Consider the following 27760-nt stretch of genomic DNA (forward strand, 5'->3'; position numbering starts at 1 on the left):
TGTCCTAAAATTCTTTGTCATAAAACTTTCCACACATCGCACTAGAACATATTTAATGGCACCCCTCAACTTTACCTCAAATATAGACTGATTAACTCCATTTCAACTCAAATCAAAATAAAATTAAGTGGAAAATACTCTTCAAAAAGCAATACTCAGTAATACCCCAGTATACCAAAATCCTCCTATGAGAAGACAGTCACCCTAATCCTGACCCTACCTATCACAGCCAACATCAGGACAATTCCCTTCTACACACTACCCTAATCCTACAATGGTCTACCCCCATTTCAGTATTCTAACATTTGTTGCCATAAATATTAGAAGCATATCAAATAAAACCACTGAACTACATGCCTGAATTACCCAACAGAAGTCTGATATTCCCAATATAAGTAAAACTTGGCTTAAACCCAGCATAACTGACTCCAGAATTACTCCCTTTGGCTATAATATCATCCATAAAAAGAGGAAAGGTGGTGGTATTGCTGTAATATTGTCCAACAACTAACACGTCTGTCTACAACAAACCAATACCAAAATTCAATTCAGCAGAGCTTTTTATTACTTTCCTGAAAATAGACAAATTTGTATTACTGTCCTTCACATCCCTCCTGGTGACATTACGGATATCCTACATTAGATATCCGTGATGATGTCAATATTAATTGGCTGGACATAATATCTAACACCCCTACATCTAGCATGAACTTATATGGTTTCACACATCTAATTAGTAGCCCCACACATTATAGCAAGACATTAGTCTGAATCCTAGTATCAGACCTTAGCAAATACACCATCACAAGTACAATGTCAGACTCTGTCAGTGACCATCTCCCAATCTATACACTCAGACATCCCACACATTCATTCAAACAGCATGTTTATAAAACAGCACACAGCCTGTCCAACTTTAACCCAGAAATATTCAGCATTATCCTATCATCTATTAACTGGAACGTCCTAAACATCCTTCCCTTGGATGATGCTGTAAATTAATTCAATACGACTTTTCTAAATACCTTTGCACCCCCTAGAAGGAAGAGACTAAAAACAAATAATGCAGTTTGGCAATCCAAAAAAGAGTAGAATGCTAATGCAGGATAGAGAAAAAGCATGGAAAGAACGTCAAAAATATAAAACACCATAGTATCTCGAAAACTCCAGAATTCTGCACAACCATACAAGAAAACAAATGACAAAAAAGCTATACTATAAAAACTTTTAGAATTACAGTAAACAGAACCGTAAAAAAATCTGGTCAGGTGTTAAAGAAATCTTATATCCTAGCCGAAAATTGAACCCTAATCTCTCTCCCAATAACTCACCACTTGACACTGCTTTAGAATTCAATTTTTATTTCATAGGGAGTGTAGCGTCCCTAACCAAGGATTCCCCACCATCTAATCCCAACCCCGCCCAACAGCCACATGTCACCACATCCACTTTCTCCTTCAAGCCTGTGCTCACATCCTAAGTAAAACTACTCTTAAACAAATTCAAACCATGGTCTACTTCAGCTAATGACCTTCCAAGCGAGTACCTTAAAGTAGCAGCCAATAGCATTGCCTAGCCTGTCGCAATCCTTATAAAATGTCAGTCCAGGAATTACATGTCACCTCTCTCTGGAAAAAGTAATGCATATCCCTCTACAAAAAGGAAAACTTCAACAGACATCACTAGCTTTAGACCTTTAGCAGTGTTATCCCCCTCTCCAAAAATACTTGAAAAATGTATTCAGAAACAATTGCTAAACTGTTTCCTGCAAGAAGAATTCCTATCCCCAACACAACATGGCTTCTGTACCTGTGTAGTACTAACACTGCATTTCGAACCTATGTAGATACTCTAAATAAAACTATAGGTAACAGCAAACTAGTCTCCTCCTTAATTCTAGAATTGTCTAAAGTCTTTGACATGGTTTGTCACAGGAAACTTCTATTTCAAATGTCCTCACTAGGTATATCCCACCCTACCCTTCTCTGGTTCAAAAGCTACCTGTCCAGTAGTTATCAGTGATTAAAATTGCACTCCACCCTCTCTCCATACCTCCCAGCCATCACTGGTGTACTGCAAGGCTCTATCCTTGGTCCCCTACTCTTTAACATTCTCAACAACAGATCTGAAGTAGGGACTTCATTTGTCAGCAACCTGTGGGTCTTGGATCTGATATCGGATCCTAGCCGGCAACTTGTTTCATAGCTAATGGATCCGAGCTCCTAGCTCCTCCCCTCACCCATGATCCCCTGCCAACCCTCCATGACCCCAGATCTAGTTTGCCGCGCTTGTGAATGGCTGGATTTTTGAGCTCTTAGCGAGTATTGTCAGATAAGTGTATTTTTCTTCCACTTTCTCCTATCGTTAGCTTTAAAAAGTGTGTAAGAGTCAGGTTCCCTGTAATTTATATCTTTTTATATAGTTTTTTCCCCTCCCTTCGCTGGCCGTTTTCCTCAAGTATGGCTGAGGCCCCAAAAGCCATTTTTTCAAAATGTACCGAGTGTGGCCATAAGCTCTCCCCGGCTGATGGCCACACTCGGTGCGTTCGGTGCCGTGGGGTTGAACACCTCTCCTCAGGCTGTACTATTTGTGCAGCGTTCAACCCCAGGGCACTGAAAGAGTGGAGGTCGAAGCTGGTCCTGGTGGGACTTTTGCCCCCGGACTCGGCTTCGGCCCCCGCTCCTCCCGTGGCACTACCACAGGCTGTGGTGATTGCCACTCCTTCCCCCCTTCCTCCGGCCGGGACTCAAACTCCCGCTAAAGCGCCGGAGGACAGGGAGGCTAGGAGGGAGAAATGGAGGGAGAAGCACCACAAGCGGCGGGCTTCGGCCCCGCCGGCTAAGCGGGCTTCTCCCTCTACAGCTTCTAGGTCTCCTCCTCCTAGGCTCCAATCTCCTTGTTTCTCCCCATCACCCGAGGAGGAGGAGGCCCGATCTCCATCAAGGTCATCGAGGCGGCATTCCAGGCCTGCCTCGGTGGCCTCATCGAGATCAACTTACAGTATGTCAGATGCAGACTTGGACCGGATTATGCGAAGGTTCATCCAGGCCCAGCTGCAGATGGGAGTGCTCTTGCCTCCCCCCCCCTTTCGGGGGGGAGCTCGACACCCTTTTTTGCTCCAATTGCTCCTTCTCCGACCCGCTACCCGGGTTCGGAGCATTCGGAGCCGGGCAGCGTCGGAGCCAGGAGTGGGTCGGCGCCGACAGTACTTGGTACTTCAGATCCGACCCTGCCCTCGAGTCTGTCGGATCCGACCTCTCGGAGCCGTGGGCCGAGCTTCGGATCCGGGGGATTCAGTGTGCCTTCGGCTCCGTCCAGGTCGGAGCACACTGGTCCTTCGGATCCGATGGTCTCGGCGCCGGCTCCGATCCCTTCATCGGATCCGAGTGGGAGTCGGCTCTCTGAGCCCAGGGAGAGCAGTTCCCCCTCGGCCTTCGATGTAGTAGAGAGGGCTCTGCCGAGAACATCCGGACCCCCGGCCCTTGTCTCGGCTCCACCCTGCACTCCCTCTCTGCTGGGCCAGGCTTCCATCACCTGGCCACAGGGACAGCCTGCTTCAATGTCCCAGGTTGTTCCATTGGAACAGGATGTTGCTGGCGAGACCTTCTCGGACAAACCCCCCCCCCCCGAGGAAGTGCCTCGCAAGCACAACTGCAAGAGGAGGCACGTGGACTCCCCTGAGTCCTTAACTGAGGACACGGACTTGGATGAAGGGGAAGGCTCCCCAAGATCACCCCCTGAGGATGTCTCCTTTGGAGACATCATGGAAATGCTTAGGATCAGAGGTGGGTGGTCTGCCCCCAAGGCTTCCTCCGACGAGTCCGTGTTTCTGGAGGCATTCGAAGCAGGCCCGTCTACCTCTTGGGTGTCCCCTCCGGCCGACCCCCTGGTGGACCTTATTACCACCAGGGCATGGAAGGACCCGGACACCGTGGAGCCAGTCCCTAAACACCCGGACAGGATACCGAGCCCCCTCGCAGACCGGTCACACTGGAGCAAGGGTCCCCCCGTAGATGCCATGTTGACGGCGGCAGCCACGAAGAGGGAACTAGCTCAGGTGAGCCCCTCAGTCCATCCACCGAGCAAGGAGTCCCGCTCGATGGATCGCTTAGGGAAGCGAGTTTTTAGTTCAGCGAACTTTTCGGTAAGGTCTCTGAACTATATGGCACACGTCATCAGGATGCACTGGGATCTTATCAAAGAATACGCTGCCCCCCCCCCCCGAGTCCATGTCGGCGGAGGACAAACAGTTGTACTCCACCCGAATTGCCACTCTGAGATCTATTTCGAATACCTCTATGCGGCTATTGTCCCACGCCACCGAGGGAGCCGCTAGAGCTAGCGGAGTGGGCCTAGTCATGAGACGTCAGGCCTGGCTCCGGCATTGTGACTTTGCGGAGCCTTTTAAAGCGTCCTTTGCGAACGCCCCTTTCGATGGTTCTGCCCTGTTTGGCAAAACGGTTTGCGAGACACTAGTCCAGAGCAAGAAGGATGGGAAGACGTTGTCTGCCGTCGGAGTCCGCTTCTCTGCTAACCAGTGGTCCTTTTTGAAGAACCAAAAGGGTCAGAAGAAGATGTGGTTCCGGAAATCGCAACTCTCCCAACCCGCTCCGGACAACCAGTCCTTCCGTGGCAGAGGTGGACAGAGAGGACGCCGCCCCAGGGGCAGAGGGGCTCCGAGGAACTTTGGGTCCAGAGAACCTTTCTCTGATCGGCCCACGCAGCAGCCCTGAAGGGTTGCCCGGCTGCTCCACTCTGGAGGCAGTTTGGGGGCGCTTCTTGGAGCACCTAGCGGCATGGAGTCCATCACGTCAGACCGCTGGGTGCTTCGAATTATATTCAGAGGGTACAAAATTCCAATACTTCATGTCCCCAAATTCAAGAACCTCCCCGATGTACCACCCGATCAGACGGAGGCTGCAGCCGCAGAAATTCAGCAGCTGCTAGAAAAAAGAGCCATCCAGCCCGTCCCCCAAGGCCAGCTCAGATTAGGGTTCTACTCCAGGTTCTTTTTGGTGCCAAAAAAGACGAGGGACTCGAGACCAATTCTAGACCTGTCCCGTTTGAACCTGTCTGTAACCAAGGAAAAATTCCGAATGGTCACTCTTCAATCTATTCTCCCCCTTCTAAGGGAGAACGATTGGATGTGCTCTATAGTCCTCAAGGATGCGTACTACCACATTCTAATGGACAGACGATCCAGGAGGTTTCTCTGCTTCCGGCTGGGAGCCAGTCACTACCAGTTCAGGGTCCTTCCCTTTGGCCTCACCACAGCCCCCAGGGTGTTCACCAAGGTGTTAGCAGTGATAGCGGCCCACCTGAGACTCCAGGGAATGCAGGTCTTCCCGTACCTGGACGACTGGCTCCTGACCGCCCCAACAAGGCATCTACTTTGCTCAGCCAGAGATTTCTTTCTCCACCTAGCCCCCCAATTAGGCGTCACCATCAATGCCGACAAATCCTTTCTGGCCCCGACACAAGTCGTAGAATTTATAGGAGCCAGAATAGACACCAGAGATCTACGAGCCTTCCTGACGTCGGAACGACTACGGAACTTGCAACTTCATGTGCGGGCCATCCTCCAGTCAGAAGCCCCATCGGCGGAGTTGGTCCTGAGGGCGCTGGGCTCCATGGCGGCAGCTATAACGCTCCATCCATGTGACCGTCTGAACATGAGGGTACTGCAGTGGACCCTTCTAGTGCAATGGTCCTTTCTGTCCTTTCCTCTCCATCACCCCATCGCTGTCAGCAAGGCTTGCAGGAGGGCCCTGTTATGGTGGCTTCATGCTCCGGTTCTCCATACGGGCCGACCCTTCTGCACCCCTCCCCCTCTCGCCACGGTGACCACAAACGCCTCCCGCCTCGGGTGGGGGGGGGCATTATTCAGGCAGGACCATCCAAGGCACGTGGAACGATACAGAGACCTCTCTGCATATCAACGTTCTGGAGATGAGAGCGGTGCTGTACGTGTTGCAAGCACTTCATAATCTCCTCCCCGTAGGAACTATTGCAATTCAGTCTGACAACATGTCTGTTACATCAACAAACGGGGGAACCAGGTCTTACCCTCTATGCCGCGAAGCCATGAGAGTGTGGGAATGGGCGATTTCCACCAACCGCTTTCTGATTGCAACGCACATTCCAGGGCGGGCCAACATCCTAGCGGACAAACTCAGCCGCACCCTTCTTACCCCTTACGAGTGGTCTCTCAACCCACTAGTAGCGAATCAGATATTCGCAATATGGGGGCAACCCTGCTGCGATCTTTTTGCCTCTCCCTCAAACACCAAATGCGACAATTTCTTCGCTCTGATTCCTCCTCCAGGGGAAACTCCAAGAGATGCTCTGGTGCATGCTTGGCCGCCCGGTCTACTTTATGCCTATCCTCCGCTACCCCTGATTCTACAGCTGTTACAGAAAGCCTCGCGGTTGGGGAGCAGGATGATCCTCATTGCCCCATTCTGGCCTTGGCAAATTTGGTTCCCTTACCTGTGGTCTCACCTAGTGAATCCCCCCTGGATTCTGGATCCCAGTCCGGATCTAATCTCCCATCCGTCGGGCTTGCCGACCCCAAATCTGGACAGTCTGAAGCTGACAGCTTGGTTGCTCCAGCTCCACTCCTAGTTAGGACTCCCGGTATCTCTTCACCAGTCAAAGCCATCCTCGTGGCAGCGCATAAACCTTCCACCAGGAAAGTGTACCGCAGTAAATGGAAATGTTTCTCCGTCTGGGTGGAGCATCATAATCTAGATCCCTTTACGGCCCCTCTTCCATCCATACTAGACTTCCTAACCGGACTTTTTCAGGAAGGCGCTAGTTGCTCAGCTGTCAAAGTACAATTGGCTGCCATCTCCCATTACCATGTGGGACATGACACAGGGCCCTTGATGTCGGCCAGGTTGTGTAAAACCTTTCTCAAGGGCACCTTTCTGCTCAGACCCCCTATAAAAGAAGCCGTACCCCCTTGGGATCTTTCACTAGTTCTTCAAGCCCTGACTGCTCCTCCATTTGAACCTGCCGCTTCAGTGGATCTCAAATACTTGTCCTGGAAAACAGCATTCCTTGTAGCCATTACTTCAGCGAAAAGAGTTTCGGAACTTCAAGCCCTTTCTGTGAAACCTCCTTACTTGATTTTTCATCCGGACAGAGTGTACCTCAGGACCAATCCCTCCTTCCTTCCCAAAATAGCATCAGAAACCAATATAAATCAATCCATAAATCTACCGGTCTTCTTTCCTAAATATCAGAATAAAGGAGAATACAAGCTGCATTCATTAGCTGTTCATAGGCAGCTGCGTTTTTATACTCATAGGACTGCTGGTCACAGGCAATCCGACCAGCTGTTCATTTCCTTTACCAAATTTAATTTGGGGAAAGCAGTATCAAAAATCTCTTTGTCACGCTGGATTTCCCAATGTATTCTTTTAGCGTACCAAGCTTCTGGGAGACCCGCACCTGAAGGAGTTCGCGCACATTCCACTCGTTCCATCTCTACTTCTGCTGCCTTCAAATCTAGAGTTCCGTTGGATGATATTTGTTCGGCAGCCACTTGGGCCTCATCTCATACCTTTATTAACCACTACAAACTGGACGTAATTTGTAGAGGGAGAGCATCCTTTGGCTCTGCGGTGCTCCACAACATCCTTCCATGATGGCCACCCAAGATTCAGGTAGCTGGGGACTCTGTCCCACAGGTTGCTGACAAATGAAGTCCCTACTTCAGATTAAGAAGTTATGTACTCACCATAATGTTCCATCTGAGTAGGTGGCTTCATTTGTCTGCAACCATCCCCCCCTCCTTCCCCCTGGCCTTCAAAATGGATCTATGTGAGTTTTTTTATTGGAGTACCCTTTTTGGGTATCTATAGAGGGGCAAACTTGATCTGAGGTCATGGAGGGTTGGTAGGGGATTATGGGTGAGGGGAGGAGCTAGGAGCTCGGATCCATTAGCTATGAAACAAGTTGCCAGCTCGGATCCGATATCGGATCCAAGGCCCACAGGTTGCAGACAAATGAAGCCACCTACTCAGATGGAACGTTATGGTGAGTACATAACTTCTTATTTCCACACATCTAATACAATATGCAGATGATTCCACACTCATATGCATATCAGACAGCCCGACACAGCCCTAAAATATTACTCAGGAAGCTTTAACAGTTAGCGAAACGTGGTTTTGTAACTCACAATTCATGCTCAGCCTAAGAAAATACTTTTTTCCACAAATTCCCCTTTCGTGAAAAAGTCACTTTTATAGGAAATCCTTAGGGATGACATTGGATAATGATCTTAAATTTGACCTGCATATACAAAATTGCATAAAAAAATCACTAAAAACTAGGGATGTTTTACAGAGCCAAAAACTTTCACCAATGCAACTAAAACTACACTTGCCACTACTTACCTGCTCCCCTCACTACTTTATGGTGCTCCCATCCTTACTAACCTCCAGGCATCACAGAAAACAAAACTTGAACTATGCTGTAATAAAGTATCTAAATTTGCAGCAAATACCTTTTTCAGAGCCCACCACTGTATATCACCCAAAAAAAAAAAAAAACTTGGTTAGGACTGCCACATCAACTAACATATACACAGCTTCTTACCACCTTATTCCCAAACAGTTATTACAGTCCAGTGACCAAAAGCTCCTGTCTGTCCACAAACCCATAAATTCTACTGGGAGTGGTCTGTACTCTTACCATTTTGCTAAGGGCTGGAACTCCTTACCTGTATCCATCAGGTCACTGCCCTCCCTCCAGTCTTTTAAAACCATTCTGAAAGACTTCCTAGCCAAAATGTGGCTCTGTTCTTGCTCACCCCTAGGGTAAACTGTATACCTACGTAGGAACATTACCTCTTCATACCTTGCACCATATTACTCACTTCCTTACTTTCAACATGGCTCTTTCTCCTGACTTATTCAAAGTATGCTGTAACCCTGTTTTTTCTGTCACTTCATATAGCAAATCTTGTTTGTATTATTCTAACTTACCTTTCTCTGTAAAGTGGATACAATTTCTCTAAATATGAAATCATTGTCATGTAAGTTGTATTGGTTCTTAGCCAATGTTTTCACATTGTCTATTTTAGCATCATTATTTAAAATAGATGGTAAATGTTTTTGTATTATTTTTGAAGATTGAAAAAATATTGTTTTTAAAATGTTTTGTAGTACTTTAGAACTTTTCTACCTGGACGTCCGCTGAGGTCAGACTTTCTTGGTAATCGAATTTTAGTAAATAAAGATGCAGGGGGGTGTATTGAGATTCATCAAGTAAAAATGAGAAGCAGAAAACATGTTGCACAATTTCACTGTTTACTGCTATTTCTGCAGTACCATAATGTTTTCACTTTCTGCTGCTGTGGAACTAGAGAAATGTATTTGTATATGTAGACATTTGTATATATATATATTGGCAGCGATCAGAGCAGCAATGACCATGGGACTAGTTTGTGTATGTTGAATGAACAAGCACAATGAGACCTTGCTCGGATGAGTTGATTTCCCCTACTTTGGGCTAAATAAGTTGAAGGCATGATGGAAATTATATCACATCACAACTACACAAGGTGAAAGTGTAAATACTGCATATATTGTCAAACATGCATTCAGAAAGTGGCAGGAAAATGTATGCTTATCAGTGGATACATGATGGGACTGATGATACCATTTAGAGGGTCAGCATACAGGCTCCCTTTCCCAGTAATTAAGTCATTCTCGGAACTATGTGTTCATGATGGTGTGTATTTGGTGAATGAAGAGTAGGACTGGTTCTGGAGTGATCTGAGGATGGCCGTCCATATTGGAACAGTGTTCCCTTTGACATTTCTAAGTGACATTACTGAAGACATGGGCCCAGCTTTTTGTTTCAATTCTTTCTTGCCTTAATTTTATTTTAGTGAATGACAGAATAGATATATTTGTGTTAACAAAGTATTTAATTTGTATATGTATCTTAGTTTCTCTTCATTGCATAGAACATGCATGGATGTGTGCACTGCTGTCACTGCATAGAATGTGCTTGGATGTGTGCACTGCTGTCACTGCATAGAATATGCTTGGATGTGTCCACTGCTGTAATTGTATAGAACGTCCATGGATGTGTGCACTGCTGTCATTGCATAGAACATGCATGGATGCGTGCACTTCTGTCACTGTATAGAATGTGCATGGATGTGTGAACTGCTGTCACTGCATAGAACGTGCATGGATGTGTGCACTGCTATCACTGCATAGAACGTGCATGGATGTGTGCACTGCTGTCATTGCATAGAACGTGCATGGATGTGTGCACTGCTCTCACTACATAGAACGTGCATGGATGCGTGCACTGCTGTCATTGCATAGAACATGCATGGATGTGTGCACTGCTGTCACTGCATAGAATGTGCTTGGATGTGTGCACTGCTGTCACTGCATAGAATATGCTTGGATTTGTCCACTGCTGTAATTGCATAGAACGTCCATGGATGTGTGCACTGCTGTCATTGCATAGAACATGCATGGATGCATGCACTTCTGTCACTGTATAGAACGTGCATGGATGTGTGAACTGCTGTCACTGCATAGAACGTGCATGGATGTGTGCACTGCTATCACTGCATAGAACGTGCATGGATGTGTGCACTGCTGTCATTGCATAGAACGTGCATGGATGTGTGCACTGCTGTCACTACATAGAACGTGCATGGAATGCGTGCACTGCTGTCATTGCATAGAACATGCATGGATGTGTGCACTGCTATCACTGCATAAAACATGCATGGGTGTGTGCACTGCTATCACTATAAAGAACATGCACGTATGTGTGCACTGCTATCACTGCATAGAACATACACGGATGTGTGCACTGCTATCACTGCATAGAACATGCACGGATGTGTGTACTGCTGCAGTGCTCATTTTTCGTAATTATCAGCAGTTGTCCATGTAGTATCATAGTGGAGCATTACGTAACATAAGTACTTAGTGTAAGGAACACCTCTTTGCGTATATTTATACTTGTTTAACATTAAACATCTATGCATATTTTAAGTAAATTACGTGGACATTGTCCATATAGCTGCTAACCACATTTCACAGCAGACATCAGCACATGTCTGAAATATCTGTTAATGCAAACCCTGGGGTTCAGAAACACCATGGGAGCAGTTGCAACCAGCTTGCCACTGTTTGTCTTGTTTGTGTGATGGGGCCCAGAGGTTGTTAATAATTAATGCTGTAGGAAATCAGTGAGAGACAAGGAATGTGTTAACTACGCTGCTCGTGGATGCAGCTGATTGTGCAGTAAGAACGCATACTAGTGAGTTGTGGTCGCAGGGAAAGACAATGAAAAGCAGTGAACATCGATTATGTATGCACCTTCAAGTGGATCGGTGCAATCACTTGTGCACATAAGTGACAAGGAGGAGTCACGTAGAAGCCTTAAATGGCCATTATAGTGGTGTTTGCATCTATTTTTGAGCACATTAAATGGAGGAAATATGATTTTAGGAAAGTTATGAAAAAGGAGGAAGCAAGCAGAGAGGGTAAGACATTAGATGAAAACCTAAGGAATGAGCAGGATGGAGGTGGGGAAGGTGGAGTAAAATGTTTTTTCTGGATCAGTTGCTCATTATATGCATGTATGAGAGTCTGATAAAAGAGTGAAGACTCATATGATTGAACCTGTAAATACCGAACACTTTAGAGCAAATGCTCATATGAACAATCGCACAAATCCTATCTCCCCCTGTTAATTATGTATATGTACTGACTCCGAGATCACACAACAGTGGGTTAAGGGAAAAATTCCCTTAGCATACTGAGATCCCATTGAAAAGACAGCTGTAAGAAACTCCATTTAAGTGAACGTCCGCTCACATGGGCATTTCCTTTTTTTTTTTCCTCCAGTAAACAAAAGTAAAACTGTAACCGTGTAGGTAGCTAGCTAGCTATATCTATCTGTCTATGTGTGTATATATATATATATATATATATATATATATATATATATATGGGATCCATACAGATTCCCGAAGACAAAATCACCAAAACTAATTTCGGTTTGGCATACTTGCGCGAAAGTGCTTTTCACCGAAGAAGCACTTTTCCGTAAGTATGCCTGTTTGCGAGATCGCACTATGGTGTGGATAAGAGAACATTCCCTTTTCCTCACTGTAGTGCGGTCTCTGAGTGAGAATATTAAAGTAGGGGGTGTGGGGGCACCCCTGCATAAATGTAGATTTCTTTCTTTTCTTTTTTTTTTTTTTAATATATATTAACAAAAGTGCTTTTTTGGTGAAAGCTCTTTCGTTAATATATGTCCGGTGATCGGGACTTTGCACATTCACGCATAAGTCCTAGATCCATATATATATATATATATATATATATATATATATATCAAAGTATGTAAAAAAAAAAAAAACACAAAATTTACTTGAATGCAGGGAGGCAAGCCCCCCTGCACCCTCGATGTGGGGGCTCCACCCCCCTACTTTAACATTCTCACTCTGATGTCGCACTATAGTGGGGAAAAAGGAATTTTCCCTACTGCACCGTAGTACGACCGGAACAACAAGCATACTTACGCGAAAGTGCTGCTTCGGTGAACAGCACTTTCACGCAAGTATGCTCACCAAATTGGGATTCGGTGAAAGATGCAGTCGAGCATCTGTACGGATCCCATATGTGTGTGTGTGTGTGTGTGTGTGTGTGTGTGTGTGTGTGTGTGTGTGTGTGTGTGTGTAAGTGAGGCAGAGTCTTTTTTTGAGCTTGACTCAGAGGATTGCCTTCACATTGTTGGTTACTTCTACCTGTAGAGTGGTTCAGGGAGGTCAGAACCTTAGGGTACTGGGTAAGGAGACCGGAGATGATCCACTCTTAGACTCCTCTTTAGCCTCATGGCAGCCTCAGTCTTTATGGTGCAGTCTTCATGCATAAGGATGTCTGTTGTGCAGTGGACAGTGAGGTGTCTGTGACTGCAGAAATATCCTGTCCCCACAGACCTTCTTGGAGTATTACATCCCTTGTTATTGGACTCTACATTAGTGGATGATCCCTGCCACTCTCATTGTGGGCTTTCTGTTCTTCCCACTAACTCTGATGTAGAACACTTCACTGACAGTTTGGGAACTTGTGGCTATTCCATGGTTCAGGGAAGGTGGACTTCCAAGAATAAGTGCTCCACGTAAACCATTGAGGCTTTGGGCATGTTTCTTGCTATAGAACCTGTGGAGGAGAAGCAGAGATCAGATCCCCTTCTACTGTGGTGACGTAACCAGGCCATGGTGTGTGATTTAAACAGATAAAGTAGTGTGCATTTTTACCCACTGTGCATACAGGTGATGTATGTCTGGCAGTGGTCCAGAGCAGGACATTATTTTAACTGTTCATATCCCTGGAGAAATTAATGTGCTGGCAGAATCTGTGACCCATCATTCCAGTCTGTTATAGCTTGAAGCTTCATGAGTTCTGTGTGGTGAGGGCCTTATGGGAGTGAGGTACAAGTCTTCCTGATGCAACAGAACACTGGGGAGTTGATTGTGGATGCAGTCATGAACCCTCAAGCTATAAGAGAAGACTGGAACTAAGGTTCGTGGATTCTGCCAACACATTAATTTCTCCAGCGATTTGAACAGTTGTTAGGATAATGCTATGCTGTGGACCACTACCAAACCTACATCACCTCTTCAGGGGAGATTCCTGCAAACCTTCCCTCCATTCCCTCCAGCAAATTCTAATTCCATGTCTAATCACAGAATATGGAGAAGAAAGTCTAACACTCGTTTCTGTTGCATTGTGGTAGGATATGATGTCACGCTTCCATGGCAATGCAAAAAAACTGTCCTGTTCAGGATAGTTGCTTTCTTTGCTATGACTTCTAGCTCCTTCTCAGGGCCTGGTTCCTGATCTTTTTAGGTACATGTTCTTTGTGTTTCACTGTTGCAGTCATCACACTTGGGTTATCCTGCCAGGGGTAGCCCTCAGTCGGCCCGAATACCAGAGGCTTAGTATTTCTGTGTTGGTTGCTGTCACTGCAGGACTGACATCAGGTCTTCAGTGGTATAAAATCAGGCAACCGACGCCATTACATCAGTCTTTCTTGCCGAGGAGCCCAAAGCAGAAGCAGTTTGCACGAGTGCCGGTCGGCCGCTACCTGAGTTTTCGTTTCCGAATTGAAGTTGAAGTCTTCTAAAGCTAAGTACCCCGTTGGGAATCCTTTTTTCTTGCTCTAACCAATGTCAGAAAAAGTTAACAATTGTCTCGCCTGTGAAAAGCAAATACCACACCAAGACTTCCATTCTTACTGCGTCAACTGTTTAGGCCCAGACCATGACGTCCCTCGCTCTCCCTTTTGTGCTTTGTTCAACGCCAGAACTTTACATCATCAGGCCCTTATTGTAGCTAGACATTTTCGCTCTCAGTCCTCGAATTCCGATATGGCTTCGGTAAGCCATCCGACTACTGATCTTCCGAAAAAACATAAGGATAAAGACAGAGACAGACTGCACAGATCCAAAACCACTGCCAACGCTTCCATTAAGCTAGTCGTCAGTTCTTCGGTCCTCAGTGAGGCAATTTCACAGCCCCTGATGCCCGCTTCTGTGGATTCAGAGGCTGCTACTGAGACCCTTTTGGAGTCCGGTATGCCGTGAGACTCTTCTTCGACTAAGGATCCTGCAGACATCTCTCTACCTTGGATGGGTCCGGAGCCACTGAGCAGGTACCAGCTTCCGAGGAAGTACTTTGCACTACCGATACTCAACACAAACCGACTACTTCTTTCGCATCTTCAGTTCTTTCTAAAACTACCGAGTTTCTAAGGCCCAGGGTACGAACTACGCCCAAAAAACCAACTACCCAAGCTCAGGCACATGCTTCCTTGCCACAATCTCACATGCTTAAAATGGTGGAAGACCTTATTATGTTTATTAGGGGAAATCAGGCTACCCCTTCCAAGAGAAAGAGACTTGTCCCCTGTAGTTTTATCTGAACAGGAGTCTGATGACTTTGATGCTTCTGAATATAGAAGACATGCAACCCCTCTCTGCTTATGAGGATTCTGTTGCAGAGGAATCCATTCCTTCTGCCTCTCCACCAGAAGATTTTTCATTTGGTGAAACCCTTCATGCTTTAAGGGAGCATTTCCAATGGGAATGTCAGGACTATCTGCAGTCAAAAAAGAGACTCAAGGAATTCGTAGTTTTACCACAGCACAGACCTTTAGCCATTCCTCCTGTCCTAGATGTTGCTGATGATGATTTCATGGAATCCAGTTTGACTCCTGACACCCTTCCTTCTGCTCCCAGGCAACTGGACAGGTACTACAGAGTCCCTAATTCTCACAAATTCCTTTTCAAAAATCCTACTGCTGACCCAGAGGTCATCTCTCAAGGACCTAAGGGAATTAAAGCAACCTCAGCTACGAATCCCACCCCCTCAGACAGGGATTCCCGATCTTTAGACAGATGGTGTAAAAACGTGTACACCTCTGCTAGTCTTGCTATTAGAGCATTAAATTGTCAGTTCCACGTGCTAAAATATCAGCAGCATACCATGGAACTCCTCAAACAAAAAATATCTTCCTTTCCTGCTTGTGCAGAAAATAAAGAATTACAAGAGCTTATGCATTCTGCAAGCCAAGTTACTAAGCACACCTTGCAATGTGGTTTTGACGCCCTAGAAGCATCTTGCAGGGCAGAAGTCACTGGTTCTGTCCTTAGAAGGCATGCTTGGCTTAAGGAACAGACCTTGCCAGACCATATCAAATCAAAATTATCGGATGCACCACTGAACAAAGACAATTTGTTTGGCACCAAGGCAGAAGAGGTCTTAAAGTAGATGGAAGGGAAAGCTAAATCTATGCAGACAGTTAAAGACTTTACAGGTCCAGCCTCCGACGTTCAGTAGGCATTGCCCCTCCAAACACTGGTTCTTTCCAGCCCCCTCCAGGCCAGCTCAGCCCAGACCCAGGGGAAGCAGTCCCCCCAGACAGCAGCCCCAGGGAATGCAGAGATCTAAGCAATGGAGTTCTTCCTCTTAAAAAACAGGGAGTGCTAAGCCACCCCCTTATGGTAAAAGCTCACAATGACTTTACACCTCCACCCCTTACCTCTGCCCACCTGCTTTTGCCCCTAGGAGGAAAACTCTCCTTCCATGCAAACAACTGGGCCTCTGTCACCAACAACCGATGGGTCCTCAAAATAGTGTCCCAGGGATACACATTTTATTTCCACACACTGCCAACCCCAACAGTGTTCCCAGATCTTCCTCCAAACCAGTGTTGTTGTTGTTGTGTCTTTCGGCTTTTCCCGGTTAGGGGTCGCCACAGCGGAACTCCGGTCCGCTAATGATTGGCAGTAGATTTTTACGTGCCGAGTTGCCAGCTCTGACGCACAACCTTCAACGAAGGTACGCCCATTCATGCATGTCTCCACACAGAAGACGCTCTAGCTGGGAATTGAACTGGACAACGTCTTACTGTGAGGCGACAACGCTACCGCAGCACCACCAAAAAAGCAAGTCCTTTCCCTGCTCTCCATAAGAGCAATACAACATGTTCCTGCAGACCAGATAGGCCAAGGTTTTTATTCCAGACTCTTCCTGGTACCCAGAAAAGAGGGCACCTGGCACCCAATCCTCAACCTATCCATTCTAAACACCTTTCTGGTGATACCAAAATTCAAAATGCTCACCCTCCAGCAGCTTCTTTCTATGCTTTCCAAGGATGCTTGGTTAACCACCCTAGACCTAAAAGAGGTCTACCTACACATCCCAGTCAGGGAATCTTGCAGGAAATATCTTTGTTTCAGGGCAGGATCTATGCACTTTCAGTTCTCTGCGCTTCCCTTTGGCTTATCTACTGTTCCCAGAGTTTTCACAAAATGCCTGTCTCCTGCCAGTGCTTTTTGCAGGCAAAGAAATATTCAAATTTACCCCTACTTAGACGATTTCCTGATTCAGGCAGACAGGAAAAGCTGTTGCAGCATCTGCCCCTTGTAAAGGACCTACTGACCTCCCTGGGATACACTATTAATGAAAAGAAATCAAAACTAATATCCACACAAAAAATTGTATTCCTGGGAGCAAGCCTGGACACAGCATCCCAGATGGCATTCCTTACTCCAGAAAAACAAGCCTACCTGACAGGCTACTTCTCTCAACTTGCCACCAGAACCCAGTTATCTGCAAGGAAAATCCTGCAAGCTCTAGGGTTCATGGTCTCCACAACAAGGAACTTACCTTCTCACAACCACACGCCGCCCAGACCATCACTACAGATGCATCAGACTATGCCTGGGGTGCACACCTGGACGGCAGGTGCATTCAGGGCCATTTGAGCCCAAATCAAATACATCTGCACATCAGCCAAAAAGAGATGCTTGCTGTTCAGCATGCCCTGACCGCTTTCAGACCCCTAGTCTCCCCGGGGCATCTACTGATGAAAACAGACAACACCACAGTGATGTGGTATATCAACAAGCAGGGAGGAACTCACTCTTATCCTCTCTGCAGGCTCACCATGACCCTTTGGCACACAGCCTCAGCCATGCAACTACACCTACTAGCAGAATTCCTTCCAGGATCCCTAAACTCTCTGGCAGACAACGTAAGCAGAAACCTGCTAGACCCACACGAGTGGCAGCTAGATCACAGAACCTTCACCTTTGTAACCCAGAAGTGGGGCACCCCGAAGGTGGATCTCTTTGCCTCCCACTCCAGTCATCAGATCAGCAAATTCTGCACTAGGGAACCTCACAGCAAGGCCTGGAAAGTGAATGTTCTGTCCTTCCAGTGGGTAAACCTCTCGGTCTATGCAATTCCCCTCTACCACTCATTTCATAGGTACTGCTCAAAATAAGGGAGGAAAAACTGAGGGCAGTCCTAATTGCCCCAGACTGGGCACGCCAGCACTGGTACCCACTACTGCGCAGCCTATCACCCCTGCCACCATGGTACCTACCTCAGATCCCAACACTCCTGACCCAGAAGAATGGAGAATTCATGCATCCCCAATTGCAGACCCTCAACCTGGCTTATTCCATGACCTCTCCTCAAACTGACAGCCTAAGCAAACAAGTTCTTGATTTGCACAAGTACAACAGAATCCACTGAATAGGTGAAATAATGAGTACTAAAATTGTAAAATACAATTTATTATAAAAAACGATAAAAGTTTAATTTTTTGAGGCACTGTAATGTGTTACATGCACTACGTTCACTGGTATTTTGAAAAGGAATCTGCAGACTCTTATTTTTTACTTGTCTGATGAGCTGTTATGTGATTGGTGCACTAATTAGTTTGAATAATGTATAAAAATGAATGGATTTGTATGGACTGTGTTCTGATGAAGTCTAAGTTATATTAGATGAAAGCGCTAAACCTTTGAATTTTATCGTTTTTTATAATAAATTGTATTTTACAATTTTATTATTCATTATTTCACCTATTCAGTGGATTCTGTTGTACTCGTGCACGTTTAGCAGTTTGAATTAGTTGGGTTCGAGTTCGTGTTGGATTTTTTTCAAGTTCTGGATTTGATATGTGAGGCCAGATGCCCCAGCACTAGAAAATCCTATGTTGACAAGTGGAAACGGTTTTGCACTTGGATAGGGAGCTGAAACAGCACAGCCCTCACTACCTCTCAACCTGGATTGCCTAGCAGACCTACTACACAGGGGTCTAGCCTTCTCTTCTATTAAAATTCATGCCTGTGCCATCTCTGCTCATTTTAGCACAGAACCACCCCTCTCTTCTCACACCATCGCATCAAACAGTTCCTAAGAGGGGCTAACAACTTAAGGCCACCCAGAAGAGCTCCAGCCCCAGCTTGGGACCTTAACTTTGTGTTATAAAGCTCACCCTACCTCCCCTTTGAACCTGCAGCTTCAGCAGAGTTAAAATTCCTCTCTCGGAAAACAGCTTTGCTTCTAGCCATCACTTCAGCTACAAGAGTTTTAGAGCTACAAGTATTCATGGCTGTAGAGCCCCTCATCATTTTCCATGCTGACAGGGTCTCCCTCAGGACTAACCCCTCCTTCATGCCTAAAGTGGTGTCTAGTGTGGCTCTCAACCAATCCATTCATTTTCCCTAACCCACAAAACAAGGGGGAAAGGAGTCTGCACTCTCTAGATGTGCACAGACAGCTCAGATTCTATTTGGATAGGACCAAATCCTTTAGAAAAACTGACCAATTGCTAGTCAGCTTCGGAGCAGGGGCAGAGGGCAAGGCCATATCCAAGCAAACAACCTCCAAATGGATAGCACACTGCATTCATTTCTGCTACAAACAGCATGGGAAACTGCCCACAAAGGGGGTCAGATCACATTCCACCAGGGCAACCTCCACCTCTGCAGCTTTTCTCAGAGTGGTCCCCACCAGGGACATCCTGGAGGCTGCAACTTGGACTTTCACCAAGCATTACCTCCTGTCTATCTTCTCCAAATCCAGGGCAGGCTTTGCCACTGCAGTCTTGCAGGGGATCCTAGCCAGCCCCCAGGCTTCATGACTGCCTCCACCCTTTTTCTTCAGCTTTGGGAATCAACCCAAGTGTGATGACTGCAACAGTGAAACACGAAGAACACAGTACATTTGTGTACACTTACCATAAATGTAGATGTTCAAGTGTATTCACTGTTGCAGTCCTGGTCCCCCCCTATCCCCCTTGTCTTTCTCTCTTTATCTCTTCCTCTCTCCTTATAGGGAATTTTTTGGTATTTACTTTCTACTGGTGCTGTTCTTCCACCATAAACTAGCTCCCTATTTGGGGGCTGCTGACGGTTGGGGCAAGAAAAATTGATGTAACGGCATCGGCTGCCTGATTTTATACCACTGACGACCTGAGGTCAGTCCTGGAGCGACAGCAACCGACGCAGAAATACTAAGCCTCTGGTATTCAGGCCGACTGAGGGCTACCCCTGGCATGATAGCCCAAGTGTGATGACTGCAACAGTGAATACACTCAGACATCTACATTTATGGTAAGTGTACACAACTGTACTTTTTTAGAGGCATTAGAAATGTACAGGGGTTCTATGTTTGGGAAAAGAGATATCCCATTCCACTTCCTTGTGATCCTGACATCTCACAGACACCTGTGCATCTTTAGTCTCAATCATTTTAGTGCTTTCTGGCATGTCTGTATGATTCAGCCTTAATAAGTGCAGAAACACTATCTACCAGCAGCTGGTTAAACGGTCGTATAAAGTATTTCTTCATCTTGACCCTTCTGTGAAGAACCCTTTTTCTTCTTCTTGTATCTTGAACTTTATAATTGACTAGTTTACCCATCCTTCTTTCAAACTAGTTTGCTCATCAGCTTTGAAATATGTATTTTGAGAAATGCTGTTCTTGGCGGACATCAGCTTTGTTTGCATTCTCTCCTTGCTGATGGCCCTTACATTTCCATAAGGATTGGTGGTGGTTTATGACTAATGCATGTTTTCTCACAAAAGTGGTCTCAGAACTTTCCTTAACTTAGTCAAATCATATTCCTGTTTTCTTTTTGGAAACATAATCCAGCAGAGAGAATTCTTTATACCCTGAATGTGCATCATCTGCTCAGGTTTTACTTGAGCGTAGTACATGATACAATAGACCATTTTTTCTCTCCTTTGCACCAGAGATAAACCTGTGTAAAAAAATAATGGATAAATGAATAGCTGACTACATTTTCATTTGTCATCAGGCAGTGAATCACCCATTGAAAAATGCTGGTGTGAAAGTTCAGCCGAATGGGGTGTGGCTGCTTCCAGCACTTACTCCAGAAATGTCTCCACTGATTGGCCTGGGCCCCTAGTGCAGAAGGATAGACTGCGAGTGAAGCAACCAGGATTTGATTTGTAGCTCCAGCAGTAGAAGAGCTAGACGAGGAGGCAGGGGTATAAAGGGGTGCCTTCCACTTCCCTTTCCTTAGGAACAGGGGTGCACTCGGAGAGCACACAGGCATGATATAATTTTTTGCAGTGCAGGCCAGGGAAACTACCTACTATGCTTCGAAATTGGTGGGCAGGCTTGCATAGTGGCATACATCTCTTCTGAAAGTTAGGGGCTGTCCAAAACCTTCAGCTCATTGCATGTCCCACCTTCCTCTAGTGGAACAGAGCATGCAAGGAGCTGTAAGGCAAAATTAAAAAAAAAAATACCACTCCCTGTTGGCTGCCTAAATGACAGCTAATTCTCTTAACCAGCTTGTGCCGCTGCTGATGAGGGGACAGATGGGTCATTACGTTAAATGGGGGCCTATGATCAGCAGGCAGTGTGGAAAAAATGCAAAATAGTAAGGGTGGAATTTACTGTTTTGTCTGTGACAATATGGCCTTCCAAGACTTTCAGCCAAGGGAGTTTTGTCCCATGTATTATTAAGATACTGCATTTATCACTAGAAATAATTCATTATTCCCCTGCGGACCTTCTACAATGATTTCTTGGGATTTTTTTCTTCATCTTTTTGGAAAGAACTGTAACATTGGAGACACTCACATCTTAATGTCCAGATCCAGAAATTCTCATAAAATATTAAAATCCCCTTCGTGTCCTGTTGATACTGTATATCCAATATGAATGCAGTCAGAATAAAAGGGAAAGGAATACAAGGCTTTGAAGAATTACCCATATTTAAGAACTGTGAATGTGCTTCCAAACCATGAAAGATTTCACTGAACACTGTTGATGCAAGATGTTCTACCTTACCCTGTGAGCTAATGTTATCTATTTGTTTCTCACAGCTGCTGATGTGTGGTACAGGTGATATCAGTGTATCTGATTTTAAAGCCCACACGGTCATCGTGGGAGGTTCCTGGCACTTCAGAGAAAAGGTGAGAAAACTTGTTTCAGGTTTCATAGACTGTTCAAAACAAGGCCACAAATCTCTACTGTGTTGCTGTAAAGTAGTGTTTATCCATCTTGAGTTCTTCTGAAAGTAAAAGTACAAAACGGTGCTATTTCAGATTTCCAGTAAGGAGGTGTCTTTGGTGCCATATAGCGCTGTTCAGTAGTGAGAAGGCAGTCCTAAATACAAATATTAACAGAATAACCACCATCAGAAATTCTGAGTTTGAATGCGGTCACTATGTGAGTTGTAGACAGACATGTTGTGGTGTACAGCCTGGTCTGGTATAGTAAATGACTTCAAAGCACTGCTCTTAGTTTAGACCAATATCCTGCTTTATGGTTCAAGAGTCCTTTATAGAATTACTTTGGAGCACCGGTGGCCTTAAGGTTATTAGACAGCCTGCGGTTCATCATATCATTCATGTAAACTGTTAGTCCTTTCATGTTTTGACATGTAGCATCTTGCACAGACTCATTGGCTATCTGGCAGAGAAGAGACTCACATAACAGTTTTGGAAACAGAAATGCAATCCTAATCATAAATATCATTGGTGCTGAATTTCATTAATGATTGGGATATAACAATAAGTGAACTTCAGTCTCTGACCTGATCTTTTTCAGCAGTCAGACATCCTTAGGGGCATCTGGTTACATTTATGAGCATTGACTGTTTGGGAGGCATGAACAAATGAGGGTACAACAGGTGTCGTATTCCATTCTTTTTTAGTGCCTGAAGCAGAATTGTTGATCTGCTGTACTTTATCCGTTCACCTGGCAGTGCTGTATACAAACTTTCGATTTTTTATTATTTATGGGTTTGTTGCACTGCTAATGATGCTCCAGAATAAAATTATGAGAAAAGTACTGTTGTGGCCATCGGATTCTTACAGAAGACGTTCATCTACAGTCTTCTCTATTTAGGAGAGAATCATAATTCTAATAACAGGAAGGGTTGCACTACAAGTAAAATAGCAATTTTGGCTGGAGCAGCCAAGAATTTGCAAGTAATTTTTAACCAATCAGTAAAAACAAAATGAAAACTCTAGCAAAGCCAGAACTTCCACTGAGTGACCTCCCAAACCTCTTGTATCAGAGGCACATGGGATATATGCAAATGACCCTTATGAACATCAGGTGTTTCAGCTAATTGGCAATTCTGAATGCCCATGACTTGTTTTGTCGTTTTAATGGACAATTTCAGGTCAATAAAGCCAAATCCCACTAGCTGTGGATATGCATATTTCGACCTTATGACCTCGTCAGCACAGCACAAGCAGATGTTCATAAGGGTCATTTGCAGATATCCCATGTGCCTCTGATACAAGAGGTTTGGGAGGTCACTCAGTGGAAGTTCTGGCTTTGCTAGAGTTTTCATTTTGTTTTTACTGACTGGTTTTTCAGTGACCTCACTTATTTATTGTTCAATGTAATTTTAAACGTAAAAAGTTGCTATAAGTCTTGTTTTTCTTTTATTAGTCAGAAATCCTAAAAAATAGTGAAGGAAAAAGATTAAAGAAAAGAAGCAGCAAACGAAGCCCTTCCATTCATAAAATTAAAATGTCGGACATTATGACGCCAGCGTCAGATGCCACTCCGGTTATAAGTATTCCTTTCAGCAGGCAATTGTGAAAACTTCTGTTGCATTATTTGGAAGGGTGAAAGCCTCTCTACTTCAGTCCCAGTATATTTTACCTCTGAGTAGGGAAAATACAGTGAAGTTCCACAACGTCGGGCTTGGTATATGTTCTTCACATTTGCAGTAATGGTTTTATAATTTCGAGGATTGCAGTTATCTTCCTCAGAGATATAATGGGATCTCCTTAAACTTTTTTGCTAGGTGATTTTCTGATAATTAATATGGTGACCAAGCAATAGTGGGATAGATGACTGTTTCCATGGTAATCAGAATGATTAAACATCTATTAATCGGACATCTGCCACTAGGATTCCTGATACCGGTGTATTTTTTTGAATACTTTATAAGATTGCCAATGGGTATATGGCCTTATTGCAAACTGCTGCTCAAGCCTACTCCAAGAGTTCAGTCTCTGTAGCAGTAAATAATAACGTTCGACTTCACTCATCAAAGAAACTACTTCGTTCTGAACATTTTTTATACCTGTTTTGCCCCCCCTTAAATAGGCTAGCACTGGCCACACGGAAGCACAGGTAATACAATAAAGGTAGTATGAGGCTCCCATATACATAACACTCACATGTAACTGCATCACTTCTGATGTCTTTGGAGCTGTTAGATTCTCATGTCTGTTTTCCCTTTGCAGATGTGATGGTTGATCATTTGGCCTGTATTATAGCTAATGCTTTTCATCATTAGAAGCCCCTTCTTAATTGTGAGAAAGCATTTTTGTTTAGAGGTTATGTTATCCATCTCAGTTTGATGCCTATTGAAAGTATGAGGACCACACAATCCTCAGACGTGCAAGTGTGAGTGATGGAAAAAATATTATTATGTTTTTTTATGCTGCTAACCATTAACTGCCACCAGGGCTTGTTCTGGTTTACCAGGCACTCCTTACATCCAGTGCACTTACTCTGACCTTTCCTTGTGGTTGATGATCAGATTGAGGATCCTGGAGCAGCGTCACATTGCTGCTCAGGAGTGTTTTCTGTTTTTTGCCCTAACATCCCTCACCCTGAGCACCCATTAATGTCTGGGAATGGACTTTTGTCCTAACACCCCTCCCTCTGTGCACACATTAATGTCTGGGAATAGACTTTTGTCCTAACATCCCTTCCCCTGTGCATACATTAATATCTGGGAATGGACTTTTGCCCTAACATCCCTCCCCCTGTGCATACATTAATATCTGGGAATGGACTTTTGCCCTAACATCCCTTCCCCTGTGCATACATTAATATCTGGGAATGGACTTTTGCCCTAACATCCCTTCCCCTGTGCATACATTAATATCTGGGAATGGACTTTTGCCCTAACATCCCTCCCCCTGTGCACACATTAATGTCTGGGAATGGACTTTTGTCCTAACATCCCTTCCCCTGTGCATACATTAATATCTGGGAATGGACTTTTGCCCTAACATCCCTCCCCCTGTGCACACATTAATGTCTGGGAATGGATTTTTGTCCTAACATCCCTCCCCCTGTGCACCAATTAATGTCTGGGAATGGACTTTTGCCCTAACATCCCTCCCCCTGTGCACCCATTAATGCCTGGGAATGGACTTTTGCCCTAACATCCCTCCCCCTGTGCACTAATTAATGTCTGGGAATGGACTTTTGTCCTAACATCCCTTCCCCTGTGCACACATTAATGTCTGGGAATGGACTTTTGTCCTAACATCCCTCCCTCTTTGCACCCATTAATGTCTGGGCATGGACTTTTGCCCTAACATCCCTCCCCCTGTGCCCACATTAATGTCTGGGAATTGACTTTTGTCCTAACATCCCTCACCATGTGCAACCATTAATGTCTGGGAATGGACTTTTGTCCAAACATCCCTCCCCCTGTGCATCAGTTAATGTCTGGGAATGGACTTTTGCCCTAACATCCCTCTCCCTGTGCAGCAATTAATGTCTGGGAATGGACGTTTGTCCTAACATCCCTCACTCTGTGCACCCATTAATGTCTGGGAATGGACTTTTGTCCTAACATCCCTCCCCCTGTGCACACATTAATGTCTGGGAATGGACTTTTGTCTTAACAGCCCTCCCCTTGTGTGCACCCATTAATGTCTGGGGATGGACTTTTGCCCTAACACCCCCCCCCTGTGCACCCATTAATGTGTGGGAATGGACTTTTGTCCTACCATCCCTCCCCCTGTGCACCAATTAATGTCTGGGAATGGACTTTTGCCCTAACATCCCTCCCCCCTGTGCACCCATTAATGTCTGGGAATGGACTATTGTCCTAACATCCCTCCCCCTGTGCACCAATTAATGTCTGGGAATGGACTTTTGCCCTAACATCCCTCCCCCTGTGCACCAATTAATGTCTGGGAATGGACTTTTGCCCTAACATCCCTCCCCCTGTGCACCAATTAATGTCTGGGAATGGATTTTTGCCCTAACGTCCCTCCCCCTGTGCACACATTAATGTCTTGGAATGGACTTTTGCCCTAACATCCCTCCCCCTGTGCACACATTAATGTCTGGAATGGACTTTTGCCCTAACATCCCTCACCCTGTACACCAATTAATGTCTGGGAATGGACTTCTGTCCTAACATCCCTCCCTCTTTGCACCCATTAATGTCTGGGAATGGACTTTTGCCCTAACATCCCTCCCCCTGTGCACACATTAATGTCTGGGAATTGGAGTTTTGTCCTAACATCCCTCCCCCTGTGCACCAATTAATGTCTGGGAATGGACTTTTGCCCTAACATCCCTCCCCCTGTGCACCAATTAATGTCTGGGAATGGACATTTTCCCTAACATCCCTCCCCCCTGTGCACACATTAATGTCTGGGAATGGACTTTTGCCCTAACATCCCTCCCCCTGTGCCCACATTAATGTCTGGGAATTGACTTTTGTCCTAACATCCCTCACCATGTGCATCAGTTAATGTCTGGGAATGGACATTTGCCCTAACATCCCTCCCCCTGTGCAGCAATTAATGTCTGGGAATGGACGTTTGTCCTAACATCCCTCACTCTGTGCACCCATTAATGTCTGGGAATGGACTTTTGTCCTAACATCCCTCCCCCTGTGCACACATTAATGTCTGGGAATGGACTTTTGTCTTAACAGCCCTCCCCTTGTGTGCACAAATTAATGTCTGGGGATGGACTTTTGCCCTAACAGCCCCCCCCCTGTGCACCCATTAATGTGTGGGAATGGACTTTTGTCCTAACATCCCTCCCCCTGTGCACCAATTAATGTCTGGGAATGGACTTTTGCCCTAACATCCCTCCCCCCTGTGCACCCATTAATGTCTGGGAATGGACTATTGTCCTAACATCCCTCCCCCTGTGCACCAATTAATGTCTGGGAATGGACTTTTGCCCTAACATCCCTCCCCCTGTGCACCAATTAATGTCTGGGAATGGACTTTTGCCCTAACATCCCTCCCCCTGTGCACCAATTAATGTCTGGGAATGGACTTTTGCCCTAACATCCCTCCCCCTGTGCACCAATTAATGTCTGGGAATGGATTTTTGCCCTAACATCCCTCCCCCTGTGCACACATTAATGTCTTGGAATGGACTTTTGCCCTAACATCCCTCCCCCTCTACACACATTAATGTCTGGAATGGACTTTTGCCCTAACATCCCTCACCCTGTACACCAATTAATGTCTGGGAATGGACTTCTGTCCTAACATCCCTCCCTCTTTGCACCCATTAATGTCTGGGCATGGACTTTTGCCCTAACATCCCTCCCCCTGTGCACACATTAATGTCTGGGAATTGGACTTTTGTCCTAACATCCCTCCCCCTGTGCACCAATTAATGTCTGGGAATGGACTTTTGCCCTAACATCCCTCCCCCTGTGCACACATTAATGTCTGGGAATGGGCTTTTGCCCTAACAACCCTCCTCCTGTGCACCAATTAATGTCTGGGAATGGACTTTTGCCCTAACATCCCTCCCCCTGTGTACACATTAATGTCTGGGAATGGACTTTTGCCCTAACATCCCTCCCCCTGTGCACACATTAATGTCTGGGAATGGACTTTTGTCCTAACATCCCTCCCCCTGTGCACACATTAATGTCTGGGAATGGACTTTTGCCCTAACATCCCTCACCCTGTACACCAATAAATGTCTGGGAATGGACTTTTGTCCTGACATCCTTCCCTCTGTGCACCCATTAATGTCTGGGAATGGACTTTTGTCTTAACACCCCTCCCCTTGTGCACCCATTAATGTCTGGGGATGGACTTTTGCCCTAACATCCCGCCCCCTGTGCACACATTAATATCTGGGAATGGACTTTTGTCTTAACACCCCTCCCC

At 45.5% G+C, this 27760-nt stretch overlaps 1 protein-coding gene across 2 annotated transcripts in view; it reads left to right on the forward strand.

Moving 5' to 3' along the window:
• The window catches only part of AREL1 (apoptosis resistant E3 ubiquitin protein ligase 1), a 1112453-nt gene that overhangs the window by 1011355 nt on the left and 73338 nt on the right, over nucleotides 1-27760 (forward strand). For both annotated transcript variants that reach the window (XM_044074621.1, XM_044074622.1), the window contains one exon: nucleotides 21719-21808. In XM_044074621.1, coding sequence (XP_043930556.1) covers nucleotides 21719-21808 — 90 coding nt within the window. The remainder of the gene's footprint in view (nucleotides 1-21718; nucleotides 21809-27760) is intronic.

This window comes from Protopterus annectens, chromosome 6.part0 (assembly GCF_019279795.1).
Source record: "Protopterus annectens isolate FY-2018-M chromosome 6.part0, PAN1.0, whole genome shotgun sequence".
In the NCBI taxonomy this organism is placed as follows: Eukaryota; Metazoa; Chordata; order Ceratodontiformes; family Protopteridae; genus Protopterus; species Protopterus annectens.